Here is a 24,952-nt window from a genome sequence, read left to right on the forward strand (position 1 = left end):
CAAGGCTGGGCTCAGAGCGGCTTACAAGAAATAATAAAAACAAGTTGAATGATTACAACTTAAAAACAAAATTAAAATACAACATTAAAATATTGAAGCATTAAAATATTAAAATGTAGCCTCATTGCAGGAGGAGAAGGAAAAGAAAAAAGAAAGAGAGCGAGGGAGGGAGGGAATCAAATTGGCTCCAAGCCAAAGGCCAGGCGGAACAACTCTGTCTTACAGGCCCTGCGGAAAGAAATCAGATCCTGCAGGGCCCTGGTCTCATGAGGCAGAGCGTTCCACCAGGCTGGAGCCAGTGTTGAAAAGGCCCTGGCTCTGGTTGAGGCTAATCTGACTTCCTTAGGGCCCGGGACCTCTAGGGTGTTGCTATTTATGGACTTTGAGGCTCTCCGTGGGGCATACCAGGAGAGGCGGTCCCGTAGGTACGTAGGCCGTGAAGGGCTTTAAAGGTCAAACGCAGCACCTTAAATCTGACCCTGTACTCCACCGGGAGCCAGTGCAGCTGGAAAAGCACTGGGTGAATACGCTCCCATGGCAGAGACCCCGTGAGGAGTCTCGCCGCGGCATTCTGCACCCGCTGGAGTTTGTGGGACAGCTTCAAGGGCAGCCCCGCGTAGAGCGAATTACAGTAGTCAAGCCTGGAGATGACCGTCGCATGGATCACTGTGGCCAGGTCGGGGCAGGAACGGTAAGGGACCAACTGCTTGATGCGGCGAAGGTGGAAAAATGTCGCCTTGGCTGTTGCTGTAACTTGCGCCTCCATGGAAAGGGAGGCGTCAAGGATTACACCCAAACTCTTAACGGAAGGCAATGGCACTAATTGGGCCCCCGCAAGAGAAGGGAGTTGGATTATGTGGCATATTTAGTTGGCAATGTTATAGGCTTCTGTTTTGGGGATTCCCCATCCTCCTTCTGAGCAGGTATTTGGGGCTTATTCTTGTTTTTTTGTGTGAGAAGAGAAATGAGTGTAATTTTTTCTGCCATTTGCGAAGCTGGGCTGGGGAAATCCAGATTGGGATCAGGAGGTTAATTTTGGGAGGGTGATCATTTTGATCATGGCTGTTTTGTCTGAGAGAGTGAAGTTGGTGTTGTTCCATCAGGTCTTTGTTGATTTGTCACCACAAGGAGTTGTAGTTGTGGAGGTATAATTTGTGGAGCTTTCTGGTTATTTGTACCCCATGGGATCTGAACGTGGTGTGGCAAAGTCTTATCTTGGTGATGTTGGTGAATTGAGAGGGTTGTTGAAGCACTTAGCCTCAGATCTGGCAAAATTTACCTGAAGGCCCGACACCATTGCAAATGTGTTGAGCTCTCTGATTAGGGAGGTTGCTGTGTTTATGGGGTCTGGTGTTGTGGCCATTAGGTCGTCTGCAAATAGCCCTAATTTATAGGCTCTACCTTTTATTTCCACTAGCTGGGTTCACCATTAAATGCAAATGAATTCTTCCTCCATCCCTACTGCTAAACAGGTGTTAACAGCGTTGCATCCTAAGCCCACCGTTTACTTGGCCTTTACAGAGGCACAATCTGGGACACGTTTCTGAGCAAAACCAATAATCCATCTCCAAAGATATGTGGGAGGCTGCATCAGCTTTCCAGAGAGAGCTCGTAAAATCTGGCAACGGAAAGGAGATGTTGAATCAGCAGGACTTTTTTTTTCAAAGCCACACCCATGAATTGCTAGAATATGGCCAGAGATGCTTCAATCTGACCATATTTGGCCATACTGCAAAATGCTCTTTGCCCTTTTGCTCTTTGCCCTGAAAAGCCACAGCAGGTGTATTTATGATACTTTTTAATTGCACACATTGTTTCCAATAAAACTTGTGTCAATAGAGAAGCAGAGATATAAGATCAAGGACAGATTGGCCAGGAACAGGTAAGTGTGATGAGGAAGGAAAAGATTTCGTGATTACTGGGAGCATCGTGAGATTAACAGCAAAGGCAACTGCATCTCCCTCATGTAAGTATGAAATGGGGCTCAGCACCCACGGTTTCTCTGCCTGATCCTTACCTGTACTGTTTGTCTCCTCTCTTCTCTGAAGAATCACTGTAGAGTTGGAAGGGACCCACAAAGCTCATCTAGTCTGCAATGCAACGTACGCAAAACACCAAATTGGCTAACCCGTCATGATTATTTATTTCATGGAAAGCCCCTTCAAGTAGCTCAGCCTGCCATACGCACCCCTACTTTGCTTTAATACAGTGGTACCTCGGGTTACATACGCTTCAGGTTACATACGCTTCAGGTTACATTCCGCTAACCCAGAAATAGTGCTTCAGGTTAAGAACTTTGCTTCAGGATGAGAACAGAAATCGGGCTCCGGCAGCAGGAGGCCCCATTAGCTAAAGTGGTGCTTCAGGTTAAGAACAGTTTCAGGTTAAGTACGGACCTCCGGAACGAATTCAGTACTTAACCCGAGGTACCACTGTAATCACAACAACCTTGCAAGGTAAGTAACACTGAGAGACAGCGACTGCCTCCAAGTCACCCAGTGATTTGAACCCAGATCTTCCTGGTCCTGGTCCAACATAACATCTGGATCAGGAGAGGCTGTGAAAGACTTGGACCGGCGTCTGGATGCAGTGGTGGACTGGGTGAGGGCCCATAAACTGTGCTTGACTCCTGGAAAGATGGGGGCTCTTTGGGTAGCTAGCTACCATGTTCAGGAAACTGGCAAGTTACCCGTTCTGGATGGGTTGCATGCTATCTGAAGAGGCAGGTGCACAGTTTGTGGGTACTCCTGGATACATCTTGGTCACTAGAGGCCCAGGTGTCTTGTGGCTGAGAAGGCCTTTTACCAGCTTCGTCTGGTTCACCAGCTATGGCTGTTCCCAGAGAGGGGTAGCCTAACCCCTGTAGGCCATGCCCTGGTAACATGAGGCACTCTTGTTAAAAGAGCTGCACCGGCTGCCCACCTACTGCTGAAAATAGTTCAAGCTCCTTGTGCTAATTTACAAAGCCTTGAACCACTCGGGTCAGGGATCCTCAGCGTGCCTGAATCCTTATATCCCAGCTTGATCACGGAGATCAGCTTCAGGAGCACCACTGGTTGATGCTCACTTGATAACAGCAAGAACTCAAACCCTTAGTGCCACCAGCCCACTCCTGTGGAACTCTCTGCCACTAGACATCCAGCAGGTGTCTTCCATGCCAACTTTTAAAGACCTGCTCAAAACTCCCCTATTCTGCCAGGCCTCTGTAGGCAGTTAAGAGTGCATTCCCCACAGAAGTCTACTGATGTTTGTTGTAAATTAGTTTAACTTGCTTTTAACTTTTTAGGATTCTGTCGTTTTATAGTTTCAAATTGTTGTAAGCTGCTGTGATATATTTGTATGGTACAACAGTGCATAGATATCTATTATTAAAAACCCCATTACCAACAAAACCACGAAATGGAGTGGCTACGGAAGGAGACCTTGAATTAGGAGAACTGTTCTAGTGGCAGTTGGTTCGGGTCACTGAGACAGCTCCTCCATGTGTCCTTCCTGTTCTCCAAACATTGGCAGGGGAAAGGGATGGAAATGGAGAGTTGAACATGGGGTAAAGCAGTCTTAGATACAGTGGTAGCTCTCGTTACGTACTTAATTTGTTCTGGAGGTCCCTTATTAACCTGAAACTGTTCTTAACCTGAGGTACCACTTTAACTAATGGGGCTCCTAGTGCCGCCGCGCCGCTGGCACACAATTCCTATTCTTATCCTGAGGTAAAGTTTTTAACCCGAGGTACTACTTCTGCGTTAGCAGTCTGTAACCTGAAGTGTTTGTAACCTGAAGCGTTTGTAACCCGAGGTACCACTGTACTTGAAAATTGTTTATATGAGCACATTTCCTCCCTTGCAGTGAGTTCTGGAATATTCATAAACCCCAACATGAATATTATCTGGGGGGTAAACAACTCTTTGCTTATTTCCTGCAGACTTGCTCCAAATGGCTGCCGCTCTGGTCATTGACAATGGCTCTACGACTTGCAAAGCAGGTTTTTCAGGAGAGGACGCCCCCCCGGGTGGTCTTCCCCATGGTTGTGGGGAAGCCCAGAGACCAAGATGCCATGGCAAGCTTAGGGCAGGACAGCTACGTGGGGGCTGAGGCACAGAGCAAGAGGGGCATCCTCACCCTGAAGTACCCCATCGAATATGGCATCGTCAGCAACTGGGATGACATGGAGAAGATCTGGCACCACACCTACAACGAGCTGCGGGTGGCCCCTGAGGAGCACCCAGTCTTGCTCACAGAAACCCCCGATAACCTGAAGAACCACCGTGAGAAGATGACACAGATCATGTTTGAGACTTTCAACACGCCAGCCATGTATGTGGCCATCCAGGCTGTGCTGTCGCTCTATGCTTCTGGCCGCATCACCGGGATTGTCATCGACTCTGGGGACAGGTTGACCCACACGGTGCCCATCTATGAGGGTTATGCCGTGCCCCGCATTCACAGGCCCCTGCCCATTGGGGGCCATGACCTGACTGACTACCTCATGAAGATCCTGTCTGAGAGGGGCTACACCTTCGTCACCGCAACTGAGAGGGAGATAGTTCGGGACATCAAGGAGAAGCTCTGCTACGTGGCCCTGGACTTTGATCAGGAGATGGCCATGGCCAGCTCGTCTTCCTCTCTGGAGAAGAGCTATGAGCTGCCGGACGGGCAGGTGATCACCATTGGCAACGAACGCTTCCGGTGCCCCGAGGCCCTCTTCCAGCCCCCCTTCCTGGGCTTGGAGTGGGCTGGCATCCACGAGGCAACCTACAACTGCATCATGAAATGCGATAAGGACATGCGCAAAGACCTGTATGCCAACACAGTGCTCTCTGGCGGCAGCACCTTGTACCCTGGCATTGCTGACCGGATGCAGAAGGAGATCACATCCCTGGCCCCCAGCACGATGAAGATCAAGATCATCGCCCCGCCAGAGCACAAAGATTCAGTGTGGATTGGGGGCTCCATCCTGGCCTCTCTCTCCACCTTCCAGCAGATGTGGATCAGCAAGCAGGAGTACGATGAGTCTGGCCCATCCATCGTCCACCGCAAATGCTTCTAACAATCCAAGCAGCCAACCTCTTCTGGCCAAGTCAATATATATTGGTGCCTTGCTTTTATCTGTTGAATTCTTTCCTCTTGCAGGATATTTAGTATTTATCCAGTTCTTGATTTGGCTCCTGCATTGGGCAACCTTTGTCCACCGCTTTGTCAAGGCTTGTCCACAGCTGCACTCTCAATAAATAATAATAATAATAATAATAATAATAATAATAATAATAATAATAATAATATATTTATACCCCGCCCATCTGGCTGGGTTTCCCCAGCCACTCTGATTGTGTACCACCTTCGCCTTTTCTTTTTTCTGATTCATGTGGAGTTCAGTACTTTATTACTATCCATTTTCTCTGTCAAACAAAACAAGCCAATAAAGTCATGCTAAATGAGGTAAAAATTGGTGTGCTTCTTGTAGTAAACGACTCTCTTGATAAACACAAATTTTTGGAGCTAACACGTAACATGAAGCAAATCTACTGCCCAGCGTTGCAGTGAGTCAGATTGGGGGTACAGAGAGCCACACTTGTGGTTCTGCTTCACTTGTCCCCATGTCCTGCTGCCCCAGTGTCCAGAGCTGAGCGGTAGTTTGGCTGAGCATCACCTCTGGACACGGGCCTTATGGCTGGTCTCGCTCCAAACAGACCACGAGCTGTGGCCAAGGGTCACTTGTTTGCACTGACCCACGGCTTACTCTGAGGAAGTTCCCAGGGTTACGATGGCTACAAATGCAATCTCCCCAATGTAGCTTGCTCCCTAGAGCAGGGGTAGGCAACCTAAGGCCCGGGGGCCGGATGCGGCCCAATCGCCTTCTCAATCCAGCCCGCGGACGGTCCGGAAATCAGCGTGTTTTTACATGAGTAGAATGTGTCCTTTTATTTAAAATGCATTTCTGGGTTATTTGTGGGGCACAGGAATTCATTCATTTTTTCCCTTCAAAATATACTCCGGCCCACCACATGGTCTGAGGGATGGTGGACCGGCCCACGGCTGAAAAAGGTTGCTGATCACTGTCCTAGAGGGATCATGCCTCACATTCCCCAGCTTTAATCTGAGACATGGTTGCTCTTAAAATTTGAGAATGTAGTAAAAATGAATGCTAAGATGTGAATTTAGCAAAGGGGAGGCCTAACCTATGAATACGACTTCTTTTTTTTTTAAATATTTATTGAAATTTTACAGACAAAAGAGAATTACAGAATAAAAAAAGAAAAATAACAATAAAAAGAAAAAAGATACAAAAATGCAAAGAAAAATACAAAATACATGAAGAAATAAAAAACAATTAAAAACCGATCAATCTTTTCATGTCTTATATTTCAATTACTTATTTCCTGACCTCCTCACACCTCCCTTTTTTGTATTCCAATTCACATAGTTAATTCAGCAAATCCTTTCCCTCTTTGTTTTTATCTTAATTCTATATCTTAACATATTATAACTCTATATTTTCATCCATTATCAATTCATTTTTGCATATTCTTATTAACTTTGTTGCTAATGCCACTTATTTTCAATCCAACATCATTTTAACATTCATTAATTTTACAGTGTTTCTGCAGATAGTCTTTAAATTTCTTCCAGTCTTCTTCCACCAACTCTTCTCCCAGGTCTCGGATTCTGCCAGTCATTTCCGCCAATTCCATATAGTCCATCACCTTCATCTGCCACTTCCAGGGTGGGTAAATCTTGTGTCTTCCAGTACTTTGCAATCAGTATTCTTGCTGCTGTTGTTGCGTACATAAAGAAAGTTCTGTCCTTCTTTGGCACCAATTGGCCGACTATGCCCAGGAGAAAGGCCTCTGGTTTCTTCAGGAAGGTATATTTAAATACCTTTTTCATTTCATTATAGATCATCATAGATGTGAATTTAGCAAAGGGGAGGCCTAACCTATGAATATGACTTCTGGCTCCCATCATCCCTGATCACTTGGCTACGTGGCAGCAGCTGGAGGAAGTAATAGGAACCTCTGGTTTGTTTATTAACTGGATTTAATCTACCTTTTGACAGGTACCCCCAAAGTACCTCAGAAGGCCAATCTTTATAAACCAACATCAGTTTTGTGCCTTATCAGTATTAGAGTGTTTTCTTAAAAAAATGATGAAGACAGATAATGATCAGAGCATGATAAAAATGGGTGCTAAACCCAATTACTGTATTGGCCAGAATATAAGACGCCCCTGCAAATAAGCTGCACTTTTAAAATTAAAGGGGGGGGGAGTCAATACCTGAATATAAGCCGCTCACTTAAAATTCTGCAGGCACTCACGCCCGTAAATGGCAAATGTAGAAGAAAATCCTACAGGTACCATTCCCCTGCGCTCCCAGTCTGCTTCCTGGGGGGACGCCACACCACTTTGCCGTCGGCCTTCCCCCCTTCCCCTTTCTTTCCAGCGGTTCTGGGGAGGCTTGTGAACAGCGGTTCAGACGGGCATTGTTGTCCCGCACCCGCTCTCCATTTCGGCCTTGGTAGGCAAGGCACAGCCACAGACCTAGGGCAGCTGTTTCAGCAACGATATCAGAAAAGCCCGTTTTTGTAAGGTCGCGAATATAAGCCACACTTTAACTTTTCACGGTCAGAATTTGGAAAAAAAAGTGTGGCTTATATTTGGGTCAATACGGTAAATGGTCCTAAATACCATAAATACATGGGAGGACAAGAATAGGTGCAGAGTTTGGGTGCTGCAGCAGACAAGGCCCTGTCTCTTATAGCCACGGGGCATATTCATTTATGTCATTTACATACCCTCCATCATTTCTCCGATGAAAATAGGAATGTCCTAAGGAAAAGCAGGACATTCCAGGATCAAATCAGAAACCGGCCCGACTTCTGTAAATCTGGAACTGTCCCTGGAAAACAGGAACACTTGGAGGGTCTGAAAGTACCTGCACCAGATGAAGGAAATGAAGCTGGCCTACGAAGCCCTTCCTATAGTTTTGAAGAAAAAGGTCACCAATCCACTTCAAATTATTAAATTGCAATGCTTCTTCAGCCAGCCATTTTTTAGGAAGCATGGAGAATGCTTATTCCTTTCTTGTAAATGGAGCCTGACACTTGGAGAATCTGCATTTATTCTACGGTGTTGGGATTTCTGCATTCCGGGGGATTGGACTAGGTGATTCACAGGGTCCCTTCACATTCTATGATTTATATTACACCTTTCCTCCAAGGGGCTCAAGCTTGCATGCATGTTCTTCCCATTTTATCCTCACTACCTGTTGCCTCCTTTTTATCCTTAGGTTAGTCTGAGGGTGAGCAACTGGCTGTACATAATTAATAATAATAATAATAATAATAATAATAATAATAATAATAATTTATTTATACCCTGCCCTTCCCGGTTCAGAAAACTAGGCTCAGGGCAGCTAACAACAAATTTAAAACACTTAATTGATGCAACAAAAAACAGCATAAAATACAGTATAAAACGTGAATAACAATAAATTCAGAATTCTAAAATCAATTTGGGGGGAAATCTATCCAATAAACATTAGATGATCACCAGGGCTAGCTGGCTAAATTAGTCCTACTTGGGTCAGTGAGGAGACCAGGGGAGAATTAGCTGTGGGATCCCAGAGCAGGTGATCTTCATAAAAAGGGCAGGGGGAGGGAAGAAAGGGGAATAAAAGATCAGGCTAAATTCAAATTGAAAGCCAGGCGGAATAGCTCTGTCTTACAGGCCCGACGGAAGGAGGTTAAATCCTGAAGGGCCCTGGTCTCATGGGACAGAGCATTCCACCAGGTCGGAGCCATCACTGAGAAGGCCCTGGCCGTGATGGAGGACAATCTAACTTCCTTAGGGCCCAGGACCTCTAAACTATGGTTATTCATGGACCTTAAGGTCCTCTGCGGGGCAGACCAGGAGAGGCGGTCCCATAGATACGAGGGCCCTAAGCCACAAAGGGCTTTAAAGGTCAAGACCAGCACCTTAAACCTGACCCGATACTCCACTGGGAACCAGTGCAACTGGTAAAGCACTGGGTGAATATGCTCCCATGGCAGGGACCCCTTGAGGAGCCTCGCATTCTGCACCCGCAGGAGTTTCTGGGACAGTTTCAAGGGCAGCCCCGCGTAAAGCGAATTACAGTAGTCAAGCCTGGAGGTGACCGTCGCATGGATCACTGTGGCCAGATCAGGGCGGGAAAGGTAAGGGACTTAAAAGAGCTCTGCACTTAATTGTGTGTCAGGATTGGACCCTTCACCCACCCCTTTTTTTTGAGGTGCAAGCAGCATCTCTGTGACAGCTGTTGATGTGCCTTTCCCCTTGGGACAGGGGCATCTGGCGCTCTTCTTCTTCCGCTCTTTATGATGCGCCACCCATTGTGCCCCCAACTCTGTCAGCATTTTGTTACTCCACGGCCCAGCAGCAACCATTTTGTTACTGTCCCGCGCGGAGCTTTCTTCAAAGTCCAGCTGCACCCCCTGCCCCGTCCCCCATGCTCCCTGGCCACCCGCTCTTGTCGGAACATGCGAACATGTGGCAAAACATGTGCCACCCCCCCCCCAGGAAAAGGGGCAGCAGCCTAAGCAGAGGGAACTGGGCCAGGGAGGGTGTTTGCCCCCAGCCTAGCCCACTCACTCTGCAAACTGGGCATCTGCAAGGCCAGGTGCTGGAGGACGGTGAGCTGCCCCTGCAAATGGCGTTTACAAAACAAGATCTATTTTATGCCAGTCAGTGATTTGTAAAGACAATCCTTGTATGAGTCAAGACTTCGTCGGTTTTGGAGCTGCACTGTATCTTTGTACAGTGGTACCTCGGGTTACATGCGCTTCAGGTTACATACGCTTCAGGTTACAGACTCCGCTAACCCAGAAATAGTACCTCGGGTTAAGAACTTTGCTTCAGGATGAGAACAGAAATCGTGCTCCGGCGGTGCGACAGCAGCAGGAGGCCCCATTAGCTAAAGTGGTGCTTCAGGTTAAGAACAGTTTCAGGTTAAGTACAGACCTCTGGAACAAATTAAGTACTTAACCAGAGGCCCATTCGCAACCTGAAAGGAACGCAACCCGCACCTGTGTGTGTGCAGGTTGCGATTTGCCGCTTCTGCACATGCACGTGATGTCATTTTGCGCCTCTGCACATGCGCGAGCCGCGAAACCTGGAAGTAACCCTTTCCGGTATCTCCGGGTCGCCGCAGGACACAACCTGAAAACGCTCAACCTGAAGCAAACGTAACATGAGGCATGACTGTACTTCTTTTAATAATGTATTTTTATTAAGAACAGGAAACCATGCAAATAATGGGGACGGGGTCACCAGATACAATATGTTTGTGCTTTGTCCTTCTAAGCTGTGGTGATTCATGGTTCTTTCTTTCTTGGAAGGGAGACCTACTCCCCTGCAACTCAGGAAAGTTTGCGGACTTAACATATAGAATAAGAGAACAAGAACATACGTTTAAAGAAGATTGGGAAATGTTTATTGAATATATGGGGGGAAATTGTGTACACTTGAAAACGTTGGCAGCATTAAGATAAATTCAACGATGTAAATTTGATGGATGTAATAACTGAATACTGAATGGTTTAGTTTATGTAAAATATGCAGGAATTTATGATATGCAAAATGAACCATGGAAAGAGAAGAAGGGAAGTCACTGATATTTTAAGGATGTTTAAATGAGTATTCTAAATTGTAAAACAGAAAAAAATTAATAAAAATTATATATATATATATATATAAGGAAAGTTTGCACTCTTCCAACTCCTTTAAGCAGTCACTAATGACATTAAAAATAAAAGCAAAACTCAATTCAAGGACGAAAGGCGCTAGACCTCCAACTACCGTAACTGAGGAAGAGAAGCGCATTAGAAACATCGCGCGCCCAGATTCCTTCAAAACTCACGGCAGCTCCGAATTCCCGCCGGCCTATTGGCCCCTCCTGGCACCCTCCTCTCTTCTGATTGGCTCGGGCGCCTAACGTCACGACGCTGCTCTACCCCGATCCACGGGCTTCAGTCTCTCCCCCCCCACCATCGGAGCTGGGACCGCCGCTCCCAGGATGCCTTGCGGCTCGACTGACGAGGGGGCGGGGCTTAGCGTCGCTCCTCCTCTTCCCTCTCCGGCCGCCCAGGCGAGAGACGCGAGGCTGCTTCCTCCGCGCGGACTCCACTCCCCAGCATGCCTCGCGCGGGGTCAGGGAAGCGCTTCCGGCTGGAGGAGACCGTCGGCTGTAAACATCCCGGTAGGCAGAGCAAGGAAGGGGGATTTTGTAGGGAAATGGGCTTCTGTTGTTGCTGCTGCTGCTGTTTACGGCATTTGTGGCCCACCTTTTCCTCCAAGGGCCTTAAGTAGGACAGTCAAGCGCTTCTCCCTCCCCGGTTTATCCGCGCCACAACAACCCTGCGAGGTGGGCCAGGCTGAGAGGGGGAAGGGGCTGCCAGTGGGCCAGTGTGGTGTAGTGGTTAAGAGCGGTGGACTCGTAATCTGGGGAACCGGGTTTGCGTCTCCGCTCCTCCACCTGCAGCTGCTGGGTGACCTTGGGCCAGTCACACTTCTCTGAAGTCTCTCAGCCCCACTCACCTCACAGAGTGTTTGTTGTGGGGGAGGAAGGGGAAGGAGAATGTTAGCCGCTTTGAGACTCCTGAAGGGGAGTGAAAGGCGGGATATCAAATCCAAACTCTTCTTCTTCTTCTTCTGTGCACAACCGCACCCACCCCCAAAGTTCAGCCTAGACTTAGCTTGGAAAGTTCTAGTATGCCTCTAGCTCATCAGAGTGCTCCCTTACCCACTCACAGGATGAGAAGGAAGGGAGAGGAGATGAAGAGCAGAAGAATGCAAAGATATATGGAGTGAAGGCGAGTGCCCCAAAGTAGCCCAGTGCAGGTTGGCTCCATTATAGGTCAGTGCAAGGGCTGCCCCTTGTTGGGCAGGTGTCTTGACCCAGCGGCTCAAGGGCAGGGAGAGGGAGTCCTGTGTTGCTGAAGTCCAGCTCCCATCATCATCCCTGACCATTGGACAAGATTGTCGAGGCTGATGGGGGTCCAGAGTCCAGCAACACACCCAGTCTCATGTTGCACCAAGGGTGACGTAGGGTTTCTCCAGGAATCTGACAACCAGAGATGAAGTTTTGGTTTTGGAACCTCGGGTGCCAAAATCCCCTACAAACGTGGGGTTCTGCCTCATGCAAAACCAATCCACAGTCCCTAGTTTTCGTTAATTGGGGACAGGTGTTACAGAGAGCCAGTGTGGTGTAGTGGTTAAGAGGGGTGGACTCATAATCTGGTGAACCGGGTTCGCTTCCCCGCTCCTCCACATGCAGCTGCTGGGTGACCTTGGGCTAGTCACACTTCTCTGAAGTCTCTCAGCCTCACTCACCTCACAGAGTGTTTGTTGTGGGGGAGGAAGAGAAAGGAGATTGTTAGCCGCTTGGAGGCTCCTTAGGGTAGTGATAAAGACGGATATCAAATCCAAACTCCTCCTCCTCCTCTTCTTCCGTGAGAGCTTCAAGGACTGGGTTGGGGGGGCAACTGTAGGGTTGCCACCTTTGTTCTGGCAAAATACGGGACAGGGTAGGGTGGAGACAATTATATTTAAGACAGGAGTGTCTGGCGTGCTCTGGTCCATGCGTTCACGAAGAGTCGGACACGACTAAACAACAACAACAACATACAGTCATACCTCGGGTTGAATGTGCTTCGAAATGAGCACGTTCAAGTTGCGCTCCACGGCAACCCGGAAGTAACGGAGCGTGTTACTTCTGGGTTTCGCCGCTTGCGCATGCGCATACGCTCAAAATGACATGTGCAGAAGTGCCAAAATGTGACGCGTGGACGCGGGCTACGTTTGCTTCTACATGCGAACGGGGCTCCGGAACGGATCCCGTTCGCATCTGGAGGTACCACTGTACATAAAAGGTAAAGGGACCCCTGACAGTTAAGTCCAGTCGCGAACGACAGAGAACAATGTTGGAAGTCTGGAAATACAGAGGTGAGGTCTTTATTCCAGGCATTTCCCCAATAATCCCATCACATGAACATCCAGGTTTTTAGCTGAAGGATAGGGAAAGAAGCATCAATGCATTAAAAGAAATTAATGTTATTAACTTACAATATTTATATACAGTGGTACCTCGGGTTACAGACACTTCAGGTTGCAGATGCTTCAGGTTACAGAAACCAGAGCAGCGCACAGAAACGCTGTTTACTTTCCTGCCGGAGCGGTACCTATTTATCTATTTATTCTTCCTGAACTTCCTTATTGTTAGAAAGCTCTTCTTGATGATTAGTTGAAATCTCCTTTCTTCTAACTCTGTAGTTTGAGTCCTACCCTACAGAGCAGGAGAGAATAAGTATGCTCCCTCTTCCATGTGACAGCCCCAACTCCCTCAACTGTTCCCCAGAAGGCTTGGTTTCCAGATCCTTGACCGTCTCGGTTACCTTCCTTTGTACCCATTCCAGTTGACTCACGTAAACTTGTGGTCTCCTAAGACCCCTCAATCCACTTGACATGTATTACTGGCAAGCCAAGTGTCCCCCACCTGATATTTGTGCAGTTGGTTCTTCCTGCCTAAGTGCTGAACCTGACATTTGTTCCTACTTAAATTCATTTTGTTAGTTTGGGCCCAGTTCTCCAAAGTGTTAAGGTCATTCTGTTCTCTGTGGCATTAGCTACCCCTCCCAGTTTGGTGTCATCTGCAAATTAAATAAGCATCACTCAATTCCTTCATCCACGTTGTTTATAAAGATGTTGAACAACAACGGGCCCAAGGCAGAACTCTGCAATAACCCATTTGTCCCTTTTTTCCAGGAACCCTTTGTGAGCACACTTTGGGTTCTGTCAATCAACCAGCTACAAATCCACCTAAAAGTAACCTCATCCAGCCCACATTTTACGAGATTCTTCGCAAAAATACCATGGGGGACTTTGCTAAAAGACTTACTGAAATCAAGATACACAACGTCCATGGTATTCCCATGATCCACCAATCTTGTAACTATCCCACAAAAGCAGTGAGATTTTTCTGGCATGACTTGTTTTTGAGAAACTCATGCTAGGTCTTAGTAATCACAGCATCCTTTTCTAAGTCTCATAGACCAAGTTGGGCACTACTTTCCTTTTGGGTGAAGACAGAGGCAAAGTAGTTGTTGAGCAGTTCTGCCTTCTCTCCGTCCCCCAATAGCATTTCTCTTTGAAAGTAGGCAGAGAAACCTTTTAAAAATTATTTTTAACCTCTCTTGCAAGCCTGAGCTTATTCTGAACTCCTGTCTGACCTCCCGGCAGCTGGGTGTTCTGTGAGGTCTGCAACTGCTGTCCTTGCTCCTCTGGCCTAGAATTGATGTCCAAGGTGAGGGGATGGAATCACTTTTGCAGCTCAGGTTATACAGTTTGCACCCAACCAGTGCTAAGGGCAGTTGGGAGGGAGGTTCCACCATGGATAGTGGTGCCCCTTGGAGGAGACATTCCTTACGTGGAAGGGCTGTAGCGTAGTGGTAGAGGACCTGCTTTGCATGCAGAAAGTCCCACGGTCAACCCCTGGCATCTCCAGATAGGCAAACCCCTGCCTGAAACCCTGGGGAGCTGCTGCCAGGCAGTGTAGGCAGTACTGAGCTCAATGAGCCCATGGTCTGACTCAGTAAAAGGCAGCTCCCTGTGTTCCTTTTACAGATTCCACTTGGAGCTCAGATTGGGGCCTCACCGGACCAAGTCCTCCCAGGGAATCGGACGCCATGGCTCTCTCTGAGTGCTACATCGCAGTCAAGCTGGCAGATCAGCCGCTGGCTCCCAAGTCCATTTTGCGCCTGCCAGAAACGGAGCTGGGCGAGTGGCCCTTGGGGGGCTGCAGCATCTCCTACCTGAAGCAGCTCATCACAGGGAAGCTGCAGGAGTCTGTCCCCGACCCAGAACTCATTGGTGAGCTGCTGTTCTTAACTTCCTGCCATATCATCATCACCATCATCATCAGAACTCAAGGCCATGAAATGCCCTGGCCACACCTTCACCGCACATTTAAAGCGGTGCCATGGCTTCCCCCAAAGAATCCTGGGAAATGTAGTTTGTTCAGAGTGCTGAAAGTAGATCAGAGACCTGCACCCCATTCCTTTCGCAGAGCTACAGTTCCTGGAGTTCCAGGGAAGGAGAATCCAGGTCTCTCAGAGACAAGGCTAACCACTCTGTTTCGTGCAGGTGTAGCTGTTGTTGAACGCCACCTCCCACCATCCCTGACCACTGGTCATGGTTGTTGTCGCTGATGGACATTGGACTCCAACAACGAGGCCAAATCCAAGGTGTTACTATAAAGCACTTAGCAACTTGGACCAGTGTGCCCATGAGATCTCCTTGCCCTGCATGTGCCCGTTCAACAGCTTTGATTGGTGGAATTCACCCTATTACAGGCACCACATAAGACCCACTCCACATTTGTAAGAACTCGATCCTTTACTGTGGCAGCACCTAAACTCTGGAATTCCCTGCCTATTGATCTCAAGCAGGCACCTTCACTTTATTCCTTTTGGTGTCTGCTAAAATGTTCTTGTAAATTGTAAATTGATCTTGATCTTATGTTTTACCTTTTTGCAAAGCGCTTTCGGGGTTTTTTCTTTTTACAATCAACCAGTGTATTAATTTTTATGAAACAAACAGTCAGAGATCTGGAGGGGGGCACCATGTTGTCCAGCTCTGGTTCAGAAAATGGTGCTGGTACCTCCACGGCCCACAAGCCCAGCTTTTTCACGTGTGCCATGCTGCACTGCCTGTCTGCCTTTCAGATCTGATCTACTGTGGACGGAAGCTGCGGGATGACCAGACACTTGAATTCTATGGCATCCAGTCCGGCTCCACAGTCCACGTCCTCCGAAAGTCCTGGCCAGAGCCAGAACAGAAGCCAGGTAAGCCGGGATGGGACCAAAAACATTGGGAACCACTGATCCAGTGCATGGCGCATGAAGGCCAAGATGTCCCTGCATCATCAAATCCCTGCTTTGTGTCCCTTTCTGGCACCTCAGACAGTGGAATTGCAGAATATGCTTGACCCTTGTCTTATGGATGCCTGCTGCTGCTGTCGCCTTTTGCTGACTGATTCCACCGAGTGTCTGATCTCGTGCTCTGCCCTTCTTCCCCCCAGAGCCAGTGGACAAAGCTGCCGCAGTCCGGGAGTTCCGGGTCCTGCACACTGCTCTGCACAGCAGTCCTGTCTTCAGGGATTCGGTGAGTATATCTGATGCTGCCCCTCCTGGGCCCATTGCGCCCCTTTCGCAGGGAAGTGGGAAGCGTCAATATGTTGCGGCTGCTGTTCTCAAAGGCAGCTTGTGGATTTTCTCTGTGTCCCCCATGCAGGTCTTCAAGATGCTGGGGAACAAGGAGTCGCTCGATCAGATCATTGTTGCTACCCCCGGCCTCAGCAGCGACCCGGTCGCTTTGGGTACGTAGGCTTGGTGTGTAGGCAAAGACACTGCCATTCTGCATTTATCTCAGGCTGTCATACCTGAGCTGGCAAAAGTTTGACACGTAGGATTTAACCGTGTGAGGTCAACCCGCCTTGTCTTCTTCAAACCCCTCCTACCACCTACTGCAGGTACCAGAATCATTGCAATCAGGCCTGCCAGCCTGCCTTCCGTCTGTCTGTCTGGATACTGCCTTCAGTTCCCCTTATCATCCAGTTTTCTGACCCCCTCCCCAAACCAGGTGGTCAGTCAGCATGTTATGCCCACTGAGCACGCTCAGTCCACATTGGGCTGGCTTTTTATGGGGTTCTCCCCGCCAAAATGTACTTATACATACCTTGGGGTTCCTCTGAGTTTTCTTGGACTTCCCCCTTGTTCAGGAGTGGTGCCAGTTTCGTGGGTGATGGCAAAGTAAGTGACAGGGCTCTCCCTCTGTAGACTGGAAATAGAGGGGGTGGTGATTAGATGGAACCCTTGAATACAAGTTCGGGGGGGGCGGGACCAGTGGGGTACACCCATTTGGGAAATAGGATTTTGGAATAGGAGGACTTTTGATTTGATCCAGGAGTGTTTCTGCTGTAGCCTCAGAGGTTAGACGGCCGTCTGCTGCGGATTCTTTAGCTGTGATTTCTGCATTGCAGGGAGTTGCACTAGATGACTCTGTAGTTCTATCATTCAGTACTCTAATCTTCCGTACTTTCAGTTAGAAGGAGGTCCTTGTGGTTTCAGTGCAACTTCTTTCCAAGTAAATGTGCTTGGGGCTGCAGCAAAATGTTGTTGCACTACCCCTACCCCTAGGAAAACACTAAATTAATGAGATTTCCAATCATATTTGGCTTCCTGCCTGATAGGATGGATTGCTTCATGCCAAGTCAGTTTAGGTCTGTTTTGCTTACAGGCTTCAGGTTTGCACTTTTTAAGGCAGGGGTTTCCTCTGCGGTTTCAGAAAGGGCTCACAGATGGTGTTCGAAACTCCCATTGTTCTAGGCGCATTTTGCAACAGAGAATTTCATTAGTGTTAGTAGTTTCTGAGCTGTGACCATGGCATTGCAGGTTAAAACTGCAGAGTGGAAGGAAAGGAGGACCTTCTTCTGCCTCCCCACTTTCAGCTACTCTCTGAAGTCTGGAGAAGAGACTCTCTTAAGAATATTAGAGGGGTGGGCAGGGAAAGGACTAGACCACGTGAAAAATGAACATGATACTTTAGCTGCAGTTCATTCATTTTCAGCTTTGTATTCGTGTTATAAAAAAGTGTTCCTGTTCCTGTTGCACCTAGGCTCATGGTGCCATTTAGCTCCTAGCTTTCATATACAGTGGTACCTCAGGTTACAGATGCTTCGGGTCACGTGTTTTCGGGTTGTGCACCACGCCGAACCCATAAGTACCGGAACGGGTTACTTCCAGGTTTTGGCGCATGCGCAGAAGCGCTAAATCGCGCTTTGCGCATACACAGAAGCGCCGAATCGTGACCCGCAAAAGCGGTGCTGCGGTTGCGAATGCTGTGGGTTGCGAACGTGCCTCCCGCACGGATCACGTTCGCAACCTGAGGTTTCACTGTATCAGTTTCTAACACTGCTCACATATTCCTGTGCACCACACTGAGATCTTCTGAAGTATATATGGTAAGTTTTCTTCTGAAGTATATAAATTCTGCAGTATGCATATTTAATAATAATAATATTTCTTGGTGGATAGGATGTTGCAGATTTTTCTTGTTGATTACAATAATTTCGTTGTCTGACAGGTGTCTTGCAGGATAAGGATCTTTTCTCTGTCTTTGCTGACCCGAATATGTTAGACACGTAAGTTTTTGTTTAAACATCATAGACCTGAGTCCTGCTGTCCTGCTGAGTCACTCCAGAAAGTGCCTGGAGGCTGATGGAGGATGGATGGCAGCTAACAGATTGAGGTTGAATCCTGACAAGACAGAAGTACTGTTTTTGGGGCACAGGGGGCGGGCAGGTGTGGGGGATTCCCTGGTCCTGAATGGGGTAACTGTCCCCCTGAAGGACCAGGTGCACAGCCTGGGAGTCATTTTGGACTCACAGCTGTCCATGGAGGCACAGGTTAATTCTGTGTCCAGGGCAGCTGTCTACCAGCTCCACCTGGTACGCAGGCTAAGACCCTACCTGCCCGCGAACTGTCTTGCCAGAGTGGTGCATGCTCTAGTTATCTCCCGCTTGGACTACTGCAACACGCTCTACGTGGGGCTACCTTTGAAGGTGACCTGGAAACTGCAATTAATCCAGAATGCGGCAGCTAGACTGGTGACTGGGAGTCGCCGCCGGGACCACATAACACCAGTTCTGAGAGATCTGCATTGGCTCCAAATACGTTTCCGAGCGCAATTCAAAGTGTTGGTGCTGACCTTTAAAGCCCTAAATGGCCTCGGTCCTGTATACCTGAAGGAGCGTCTCCACCCCCATCGTTCAGCCCGGACACTGAGATCCAGCGCCGAGGGCCTTCTGGCGGTTCCCTCATTGCGAGAAGTAAGGTTACAGGGAACCAGGCAGAGGGCCTTCTCGGTAGTGGCGCCTGCCCTGTGGAACGCCCTCCCAGCAGATGTCAAAGCAATAAACAACTATTTTACTTTTAAAAGACAACTGAAGGCAGCCCTCTTTAGGGAAGTTTTTAATGTCTGATGCTGTACTGTTTTTAATATTCAGTTGGAAGCCGCCCAGAATGGCTGGGGAAACCCAGCCAGATGGGCGGGGTATAAATAATAAATTATTATTATTATTATTATTATTATTTTCACAGACAAAACAGATTTCGTGTCAAACCTCAAATCTTTTGCCCCTGCCCCTGAAAAAAAAGGGTCAAGATTTTTGTGGTGCTGATTTTTTTGTAGCTGGCACCTATTTCCCTATGTGAAGGCATCTCAACCAGTTCTGAGTTACTGAACCATTTTTAAAAAGTTTTGTTTCTGAATTGGCGAGTTCAAACTGATGAACTTGGACTGGAACTGAAGCCAAACCTTGCAAAGTTTTAGGAAGAACGTTAGGAATTTTTTGATATCACAAACTGTTGTGCAGTTGAAAAGGCTGCTACAGAAGGAGGCAACTTTATTTTGTTAGAATTTTTTGTTAAGTCTGGATGGCCTACCAATCAGGGCTGTTGTAGGAGCTGGTTTCTGCCATAGGTGGGGCTGGGGTAGATTTCTTTGGAGGGTCCTGTGGCTGTTGGGCCTCCCCCAGCTTACTTGTTCTTGCCACTCTTTCTAGGCTCATCCCATCCCACCCTGCCTTGGTGAATGCCATTATCCTGGTTCTCCACTCCGTGGCCAGCAGCACCCCCTTGCCTACGGGAGAGACCTCCTCGCGCAGCATGCCTTCCAGCTCCTACCGAGACATGCCAGGTGAGCGAGGTGCTCCCGCTTGGGGCACAGATCTCTGAGGGGCTGAGAAGCAAATGTAATAAGAATAATACCTTTATTGTCAATGAACAACCTGTGTACAATGAAATTAACTGAGCCTCACCCTCCACCCCATGAACACTCAATCTCATTGCACTCTGTGTGCTTGTCGTACAACACACTAAGCCTGAAAGTCAGTTGCACTATATTATTTTCTGTTCAGCAACCTAACAGACCACGGATAGAAACTGTTTTTTAGCCTGTTGGTACGACTAACTATACTTCTATATCTCCTGCCCGAGGGTAGAAGGTTAAAGAAGTTCTGGCTGGAGTGTGAATCATCCCTGAGAATTTTTCTCACTCTCCTAAGGCATCGATCCCTTGCGGGCTCAAGGGACAGCCCAGGATATCATGTGCTGTGTTCACCACCCTCTGTAAAGACTTTCTGTCTGTGGCTGTCAAGCCAACATACCACACTGTGATACAATATGAGAGGACACTTTTTATTGTGGACCGGTAGAAGGAGGTCCTCAATTGTTGCTTAAAATTGTTCTTTCACAAGACCCTGCGGAAATGGAGTCTCTATTGGGCCCTCCTAACCACCTGAGTTATATTGTTTTTCCAAGTGAGGTCTTCACTAAGGTAAACCCCCAGGAATTTAAAGGAAGAGACTCTCTCCGCACAACCCCCCCGATATACAACGGGGCTAGTTCCCCTCTCTTCCTCCGAAAGTCCAACACCATATCCTTTGTCTTGCTAATATTTAGGTGCAAGTTATTCTCTAGGCACCATGTAGATACTTTTTGAACCTCCCCCTGTACACTGATTCATCTCCACCTGTAATTAGACCCATTATGGCAGTATCAAATATAGTGCATTTCTGATACTTTGTAATTCTAAAATGGGGAGTTTGCACATCAGAATTTGTGCCGTCGGTATTGAATGGTACCTGAGTTTGAGGAGAACCCTTTCCTTCCCTCTGGTCTCTTTTCTTGGGCAGGTGGCTTCCTGTTTGAAGGTCTCTCTGATGATGAAGACGATTTCCATCAGGTAATGTTGAAAAAACCTGAGAGTTGCGTTGGGTGTCCCTGTGAAGGACACAAGGCCAAAGGACCATCCAGTCCTGCCTCCTGTTCTGTTAGAATTCCTGCTCCATGATTGCAGTCCTGGGATTTATGTCTATCACATGATGGTGCGTGTTTTGACTCCACAGAGTGGGAAGTGACGGAGGCAGGATGTTTGTGTTACTGTGTTCCGTGAAGTGGGACTATTGTCCTTTGTTCTTTTTTTACTGTCTGATGCTAGAGAGAGAGGGAGCCATGTTGCAGAGCTCCGTGTGTGTTTATATGTAAATAAAGTAGATTAGCCAAAAATGCTGAGTTGCTGAGGTCTGTCACGCATGAGCTGCGAAGACTCTGCGGATCCCTAAGTGTGCCGGTGTCTGTTGACATCGGTCGCTGTGATGTTCGGGCTGAAGAAAGCTTTTGAAGCTCCTGAACGATCGACCAGGAGAGAGGGAACATGCCAGTCGGGCATGTGTCTCTGCCAGGGTCCTACTCGAGTGTAGGCTGAGCTCCTGACATGTGGGAAACCACGGGGCCAACCAGATGCCTCTTCTGACAAGCCCATCCGCAGGACAGGAGGGCGACTTTACTTAACCCAATTGTGGTGGCCATCAACTGACATTTGGAAGCATACGGCCTCTGTTACCAGAGTTCAGCACACAGTTGCCCTGGCAAATAGCCTGTGCTGGTTCCGGGGGGGGGGGGGTTACCGTGAGGCGTGGTCAAAGTCTGGTTCTGGGCAGTTGGCAGGAGCTGTGTATCGACTGGATTTGCAAGGATGCAACTGAATTGCACTCAAAAATAGCAAGAGTCTAGAAGCTGATTCCTCCTGTTGTTTGCATCATGAGAGAGGTGAAGCAGGAGCAGAATGAACGTTAGAAGAGCCCTGCAGAATCAGGCCAATGGCTCACCCAGTCAAGCATGCTGCCCTCACTGTGGCCCACCAGATGTCTCTGCAGGAAGCTCACAAGCAGGATCCGAGCACAAGAGCCTCTCCCCTACCAGCAACTGGTATTCAGAACCATTTACGGCTCCCAACTGTGGAGGCAGAGTGCAGGCATCTTGGCTCGGAGCCACTGATAGCCCTCTCTGCCATGAATTTCTCTTAAGTGCGCTGAGTGCTTGCTGGCTTATCCTGATTTGCGAATGCAGCCAGTCTATGAAGTCATCCAAAGATGATCTGGAACTCTGCCGTATTTCCTTTCTAGAGAGGAAGCAGGTGTCTCTGTGTCAGGCAGAGACTCCTCTAGTGGGGATTCTGAATGTTCCCAGCTGGTTCAGAAATAGAATCACTCTTTAAAAAATGGAACCCGGAGGCACCGCTCCTGGTCTCTGCTCGCTTGGGTTGGGGAGTCAGCTGTGCAGTTGAAACAAACCTTTTTGTGCAAGCAGTAAGCAGCATTTCCTCTTTGCTCTTGCAGAGCACAAGGACCACACCTTCCAGCAGCACCTCTGGGTCCCGCCCGGCGTCCCTTGGCTACACTGGGGCAGCCGGCCCCCGGCCCATCACCCAGAGCGAATTGGCGACAGCCCTGGCTCTAGCCAGTACCCCTGAGAGCAGCTCCCACACTCCGACCCCCGGGACCCAGGTAAAAGGGAAGCATGGGGTGCGGCTGGATGCTGCTGGGCACCTTCCAGAGGCGTTCATGGGGGTTGGACTAGATGACCTTGGGAGGACCTTCCAACTAGGATTCTATGGCATTAAAAAGACCTGGGGTGCAGGCCTGTTTCCTGCCCATGCTGTATACACACATGTGCTTCTATGCCAAGGGTGAGGGGTTTATTCTCCAGCTGAGGGCCACATTCCCCTCATTGACAACTTGCTGGAGGCCAGGGGTGGGGTGGGGCCTGGCAGAAGAAGCCCTGGGGCTTGGGCCCTGTAACCTGAGGTACCACTGGGACACAAAGCACTGCCTTAGTGGTACAGGAGCGTCGGAGGGAAATATTCTGCTCCCCCTGCAACAGGGATGAGGCAGTTGTGGCCCTCCAGGGGTTATGGGTGGCCTCCAGCTCCCATCCACCCTGACCATTGACTTTGCTGGCCCTGGTTGGTGGGCTGGGAGTCCAATATCACCTGTAGAGCCACAAGTTTCTCCACCCGTGTGGTAAAGAGACCTTTAATGGGAAATCCTCCATTCCCTTCTATGCACCAAAAGCACCTTCTTCTTCTTCTTCCTCTTCCTCTTCCTTTTCCCAGGGGCATTCTTCAGGCACGTCTCCGATGTCCTCCAGCGTCCAGTCAGGAACGCCCATCACCAATGACCTCTTCAGCCAGGCCTTGCAGCACGCCTTGCAGGCTTCCGGGCAGCCAAACCTTCAGGTCCGTAACCTTCAGGCGCACCTGCCCACCCCAGTGGCGCAGTCGGCTTGGCCAATGCCTTCCTTGCTTTTGTGGCCTGGGCCGCGCACTGCGCCCACAAGCCACTTTTACAAGGAGAGCTCCTTTGGGAGAAAGGGTGGGGTGGAAATGTAATTAATAAATAAATCAACCTGGTGACATTACATCCTCTTTAATCACCCTACGCAAGATGGGTTAGGCTCAGGGCTAGCAACTTGCCCAATTTCTTTATCTCTCCCCTACTCTGTCTCCCCTGCTTGGAGCTAATTCAAGTGAGCATTTAGTTTCATGACAACCCAGCAGAGCCAGGGAAGCCAAGCCCGAGGCTGCCTGAGGTGATTGCAGGCAGACCTGGATTTGCCCTGGGGATTTCCTGTGAGTTAAGCCTAGTGTTCTGCAGCCTCCATGTGCCCCCTCCTTCTCCCTGAGCAGCTTTATGAGGTGGGTCAGGCAGACGATTATCTTGATTGATTGATTGAATAAGGTCCCAGGGCAGGTTATAGCATTAAACACAACATTTAAAACCACGGAGAAGGCCCTCTCCCCTTGTCCCCCATCCCTGCAGGCAGAGGAACTGCCAAGAGGGCCTCCTCTGCTGATTTCAGCACCCACCCAAAAGTGCCTGTCAGGAAGGAGGTGGCCTCAGGTATTTGGGGCCTGAGTCATTTAGGGCTTTCAAACATTCACCTTGAATTGGGCCTGGAAATGAACTGGCAACCACTGACTTGCCCAAGAGCACCGTGCCGACTTCTGCAGCCCTGGCTCTGGTTCTCTCCCACAGCCCCTCCAAATCCAGCCATCCCACTTGACTGTGTTGGGCCTTGGGCTAACTCTGCTCCTTCCCTCTCTTCCGCCTACAGAGCCAGTGGCAGCTGCAGCTGCAGCAGTTGCGGGACATGGGCATCCACGACGACGAGCTGAGCCTCCGAGCCCTCCAGGCCACTGGGGGGGATATCCAGGCCGCTCTGGAGCTCATATTTGCTGGAGGAGCCCCCTAATGTCTCTGCATGCTTACCTGCGTGCCTCTGACGGAGAGGCCTTGGACCCTGGGAGGTTATTCTATTGCGCTTGATCCCTGCACCCACTGAGCCCGTCTTTGGGCACCCGGCACCCATCATTGCCCTGATCTCCGTCCACGCTGCACTGGGCCAGCCCACAATCTCCCCCACCCTCCACTTTTCCTTGTCTGAAGAAAAGCCTTTTTCAGGCAGAGGGGCTGATGGACAGCAACAAGGCAGAAGCTCTGACTTTGGGATGGATTGTGATGAACCAGCAGCTGCTTCCAGGGCTGGGTGAAAAGACTCTGCACCCCAGACAGCTGGGTGCCCATGTTCCCCTGTGGAAGAAGATTGGGCACTGCCCTCTCTGAAGGGATCCTCCATCGTTCTGAATAACTTGCATGCTTTTTCCTCCTGTGTTCATGACTCTTGTCTAGTCTATATGACTCTCAGGCACCTTAATTAAAGCTGCCCTTCTCCCAACAGGCTGTGCTTCTGTTGTCCATTAAGGTTTTGAGCCTCTGGTGCCCAGCTGACAGCCGCCTAGTGCTCTCATGAAACAAGGGTGGGCATCCAGCAAAGCTGAATGTTGGAAGATTTAGAGCAGCTTAAAAATGGGAGTTTTTCGTGGAGTGCACAGTTAAGGCATGGATCTGGCTCTCCCAAGAGGCAGGGCTGGCCACCTGACAGTTTTAGAAGAGGATTGGACAAATTCATGGAGGAGAGGGGAACGATGGCTACTAGCCCCCATGGCTATGCTGTGCCTCCAC

The 24,952-nt window shown here is 48.9% G+C and overlaps 2 protein-coding genes across 3 annotated transcripts; both read left to right on the forward strand.

Moving 5' to 3' along the window:
- Window positions 1-1,886: 1,886 nt before the first annotated feature.
- Window positions 1,887-5,443, forward strand: LOC310770209 (actin, cytoplasmic 3-like). The gene is given in 3 exon segments (XM_083630704.1): window positions 1,887-1,966; window positions 3,923-4,002; window positions 4,004-5,443. Coding segments are annotated over 2 exon segments (1,113 nt in total). The 5' UTR covers window positions 1,887-1,966; window positions 3,923-3,933; the 3' UTR covers window positions 5,048-5,443.
- A 5,633-nt stretch (window positions 5,444-11,076) lies between these two features.
- On the forward strand, window positions 11,077-24,665 carry UBL7 (ubiquitin like 7). Of its 2 annotated transcripts, none has more exons than XM_083630662.1 (11): window positions 11,077-11,230; window positions 14,653-14,898; window positions 15,753-15,872; window positions 16,109-16,191; window positions 16,321-16,405; window positions 18,172-18,229; window positions 19,652-19,785; window positions 20,783-20,832; window positions 22,268-22,435; window positions 23,044-23,166; window positions 24,045-24,665. In XM_083630662.1, exons 1-11 carry the CDS (start codon window positions 11,167-11,169, stop codon window positions 24,180-24,182), a joined length of 1,269 nt encoding a protein of 422 aa, XP_083486788.1. In that variant the 5' UTR covers window positions 11,077-11,166; the 3' UTR covers window positions 24,183-24,665. The 2 variants fall into 2 exon arrangements, with proteins under 2 accessions (XP_083486788.1, XP_083486789.1); XM_083630663.1 differs by lacking the exon at window positions 11,077-11,230 and adding an exon at window positions 11,291-11,395.
- The last annotated feature ends 287 nt before the right edge of the window (window positions 24,666-24,952 follow it).

This window comes from Podarcis filfolensis (genome assembly GCF_964270895.1).
Source record: "Podarcis filfolensis genome assembly, chromosome: 9".
Taxonomy (NCBI): domain Eukaryota; kingdom Metazoa; phylum Chordata; class Lepidosauria; order Squamata; family Lacertidae; genus Podarcis; species Podarcis filfolensis.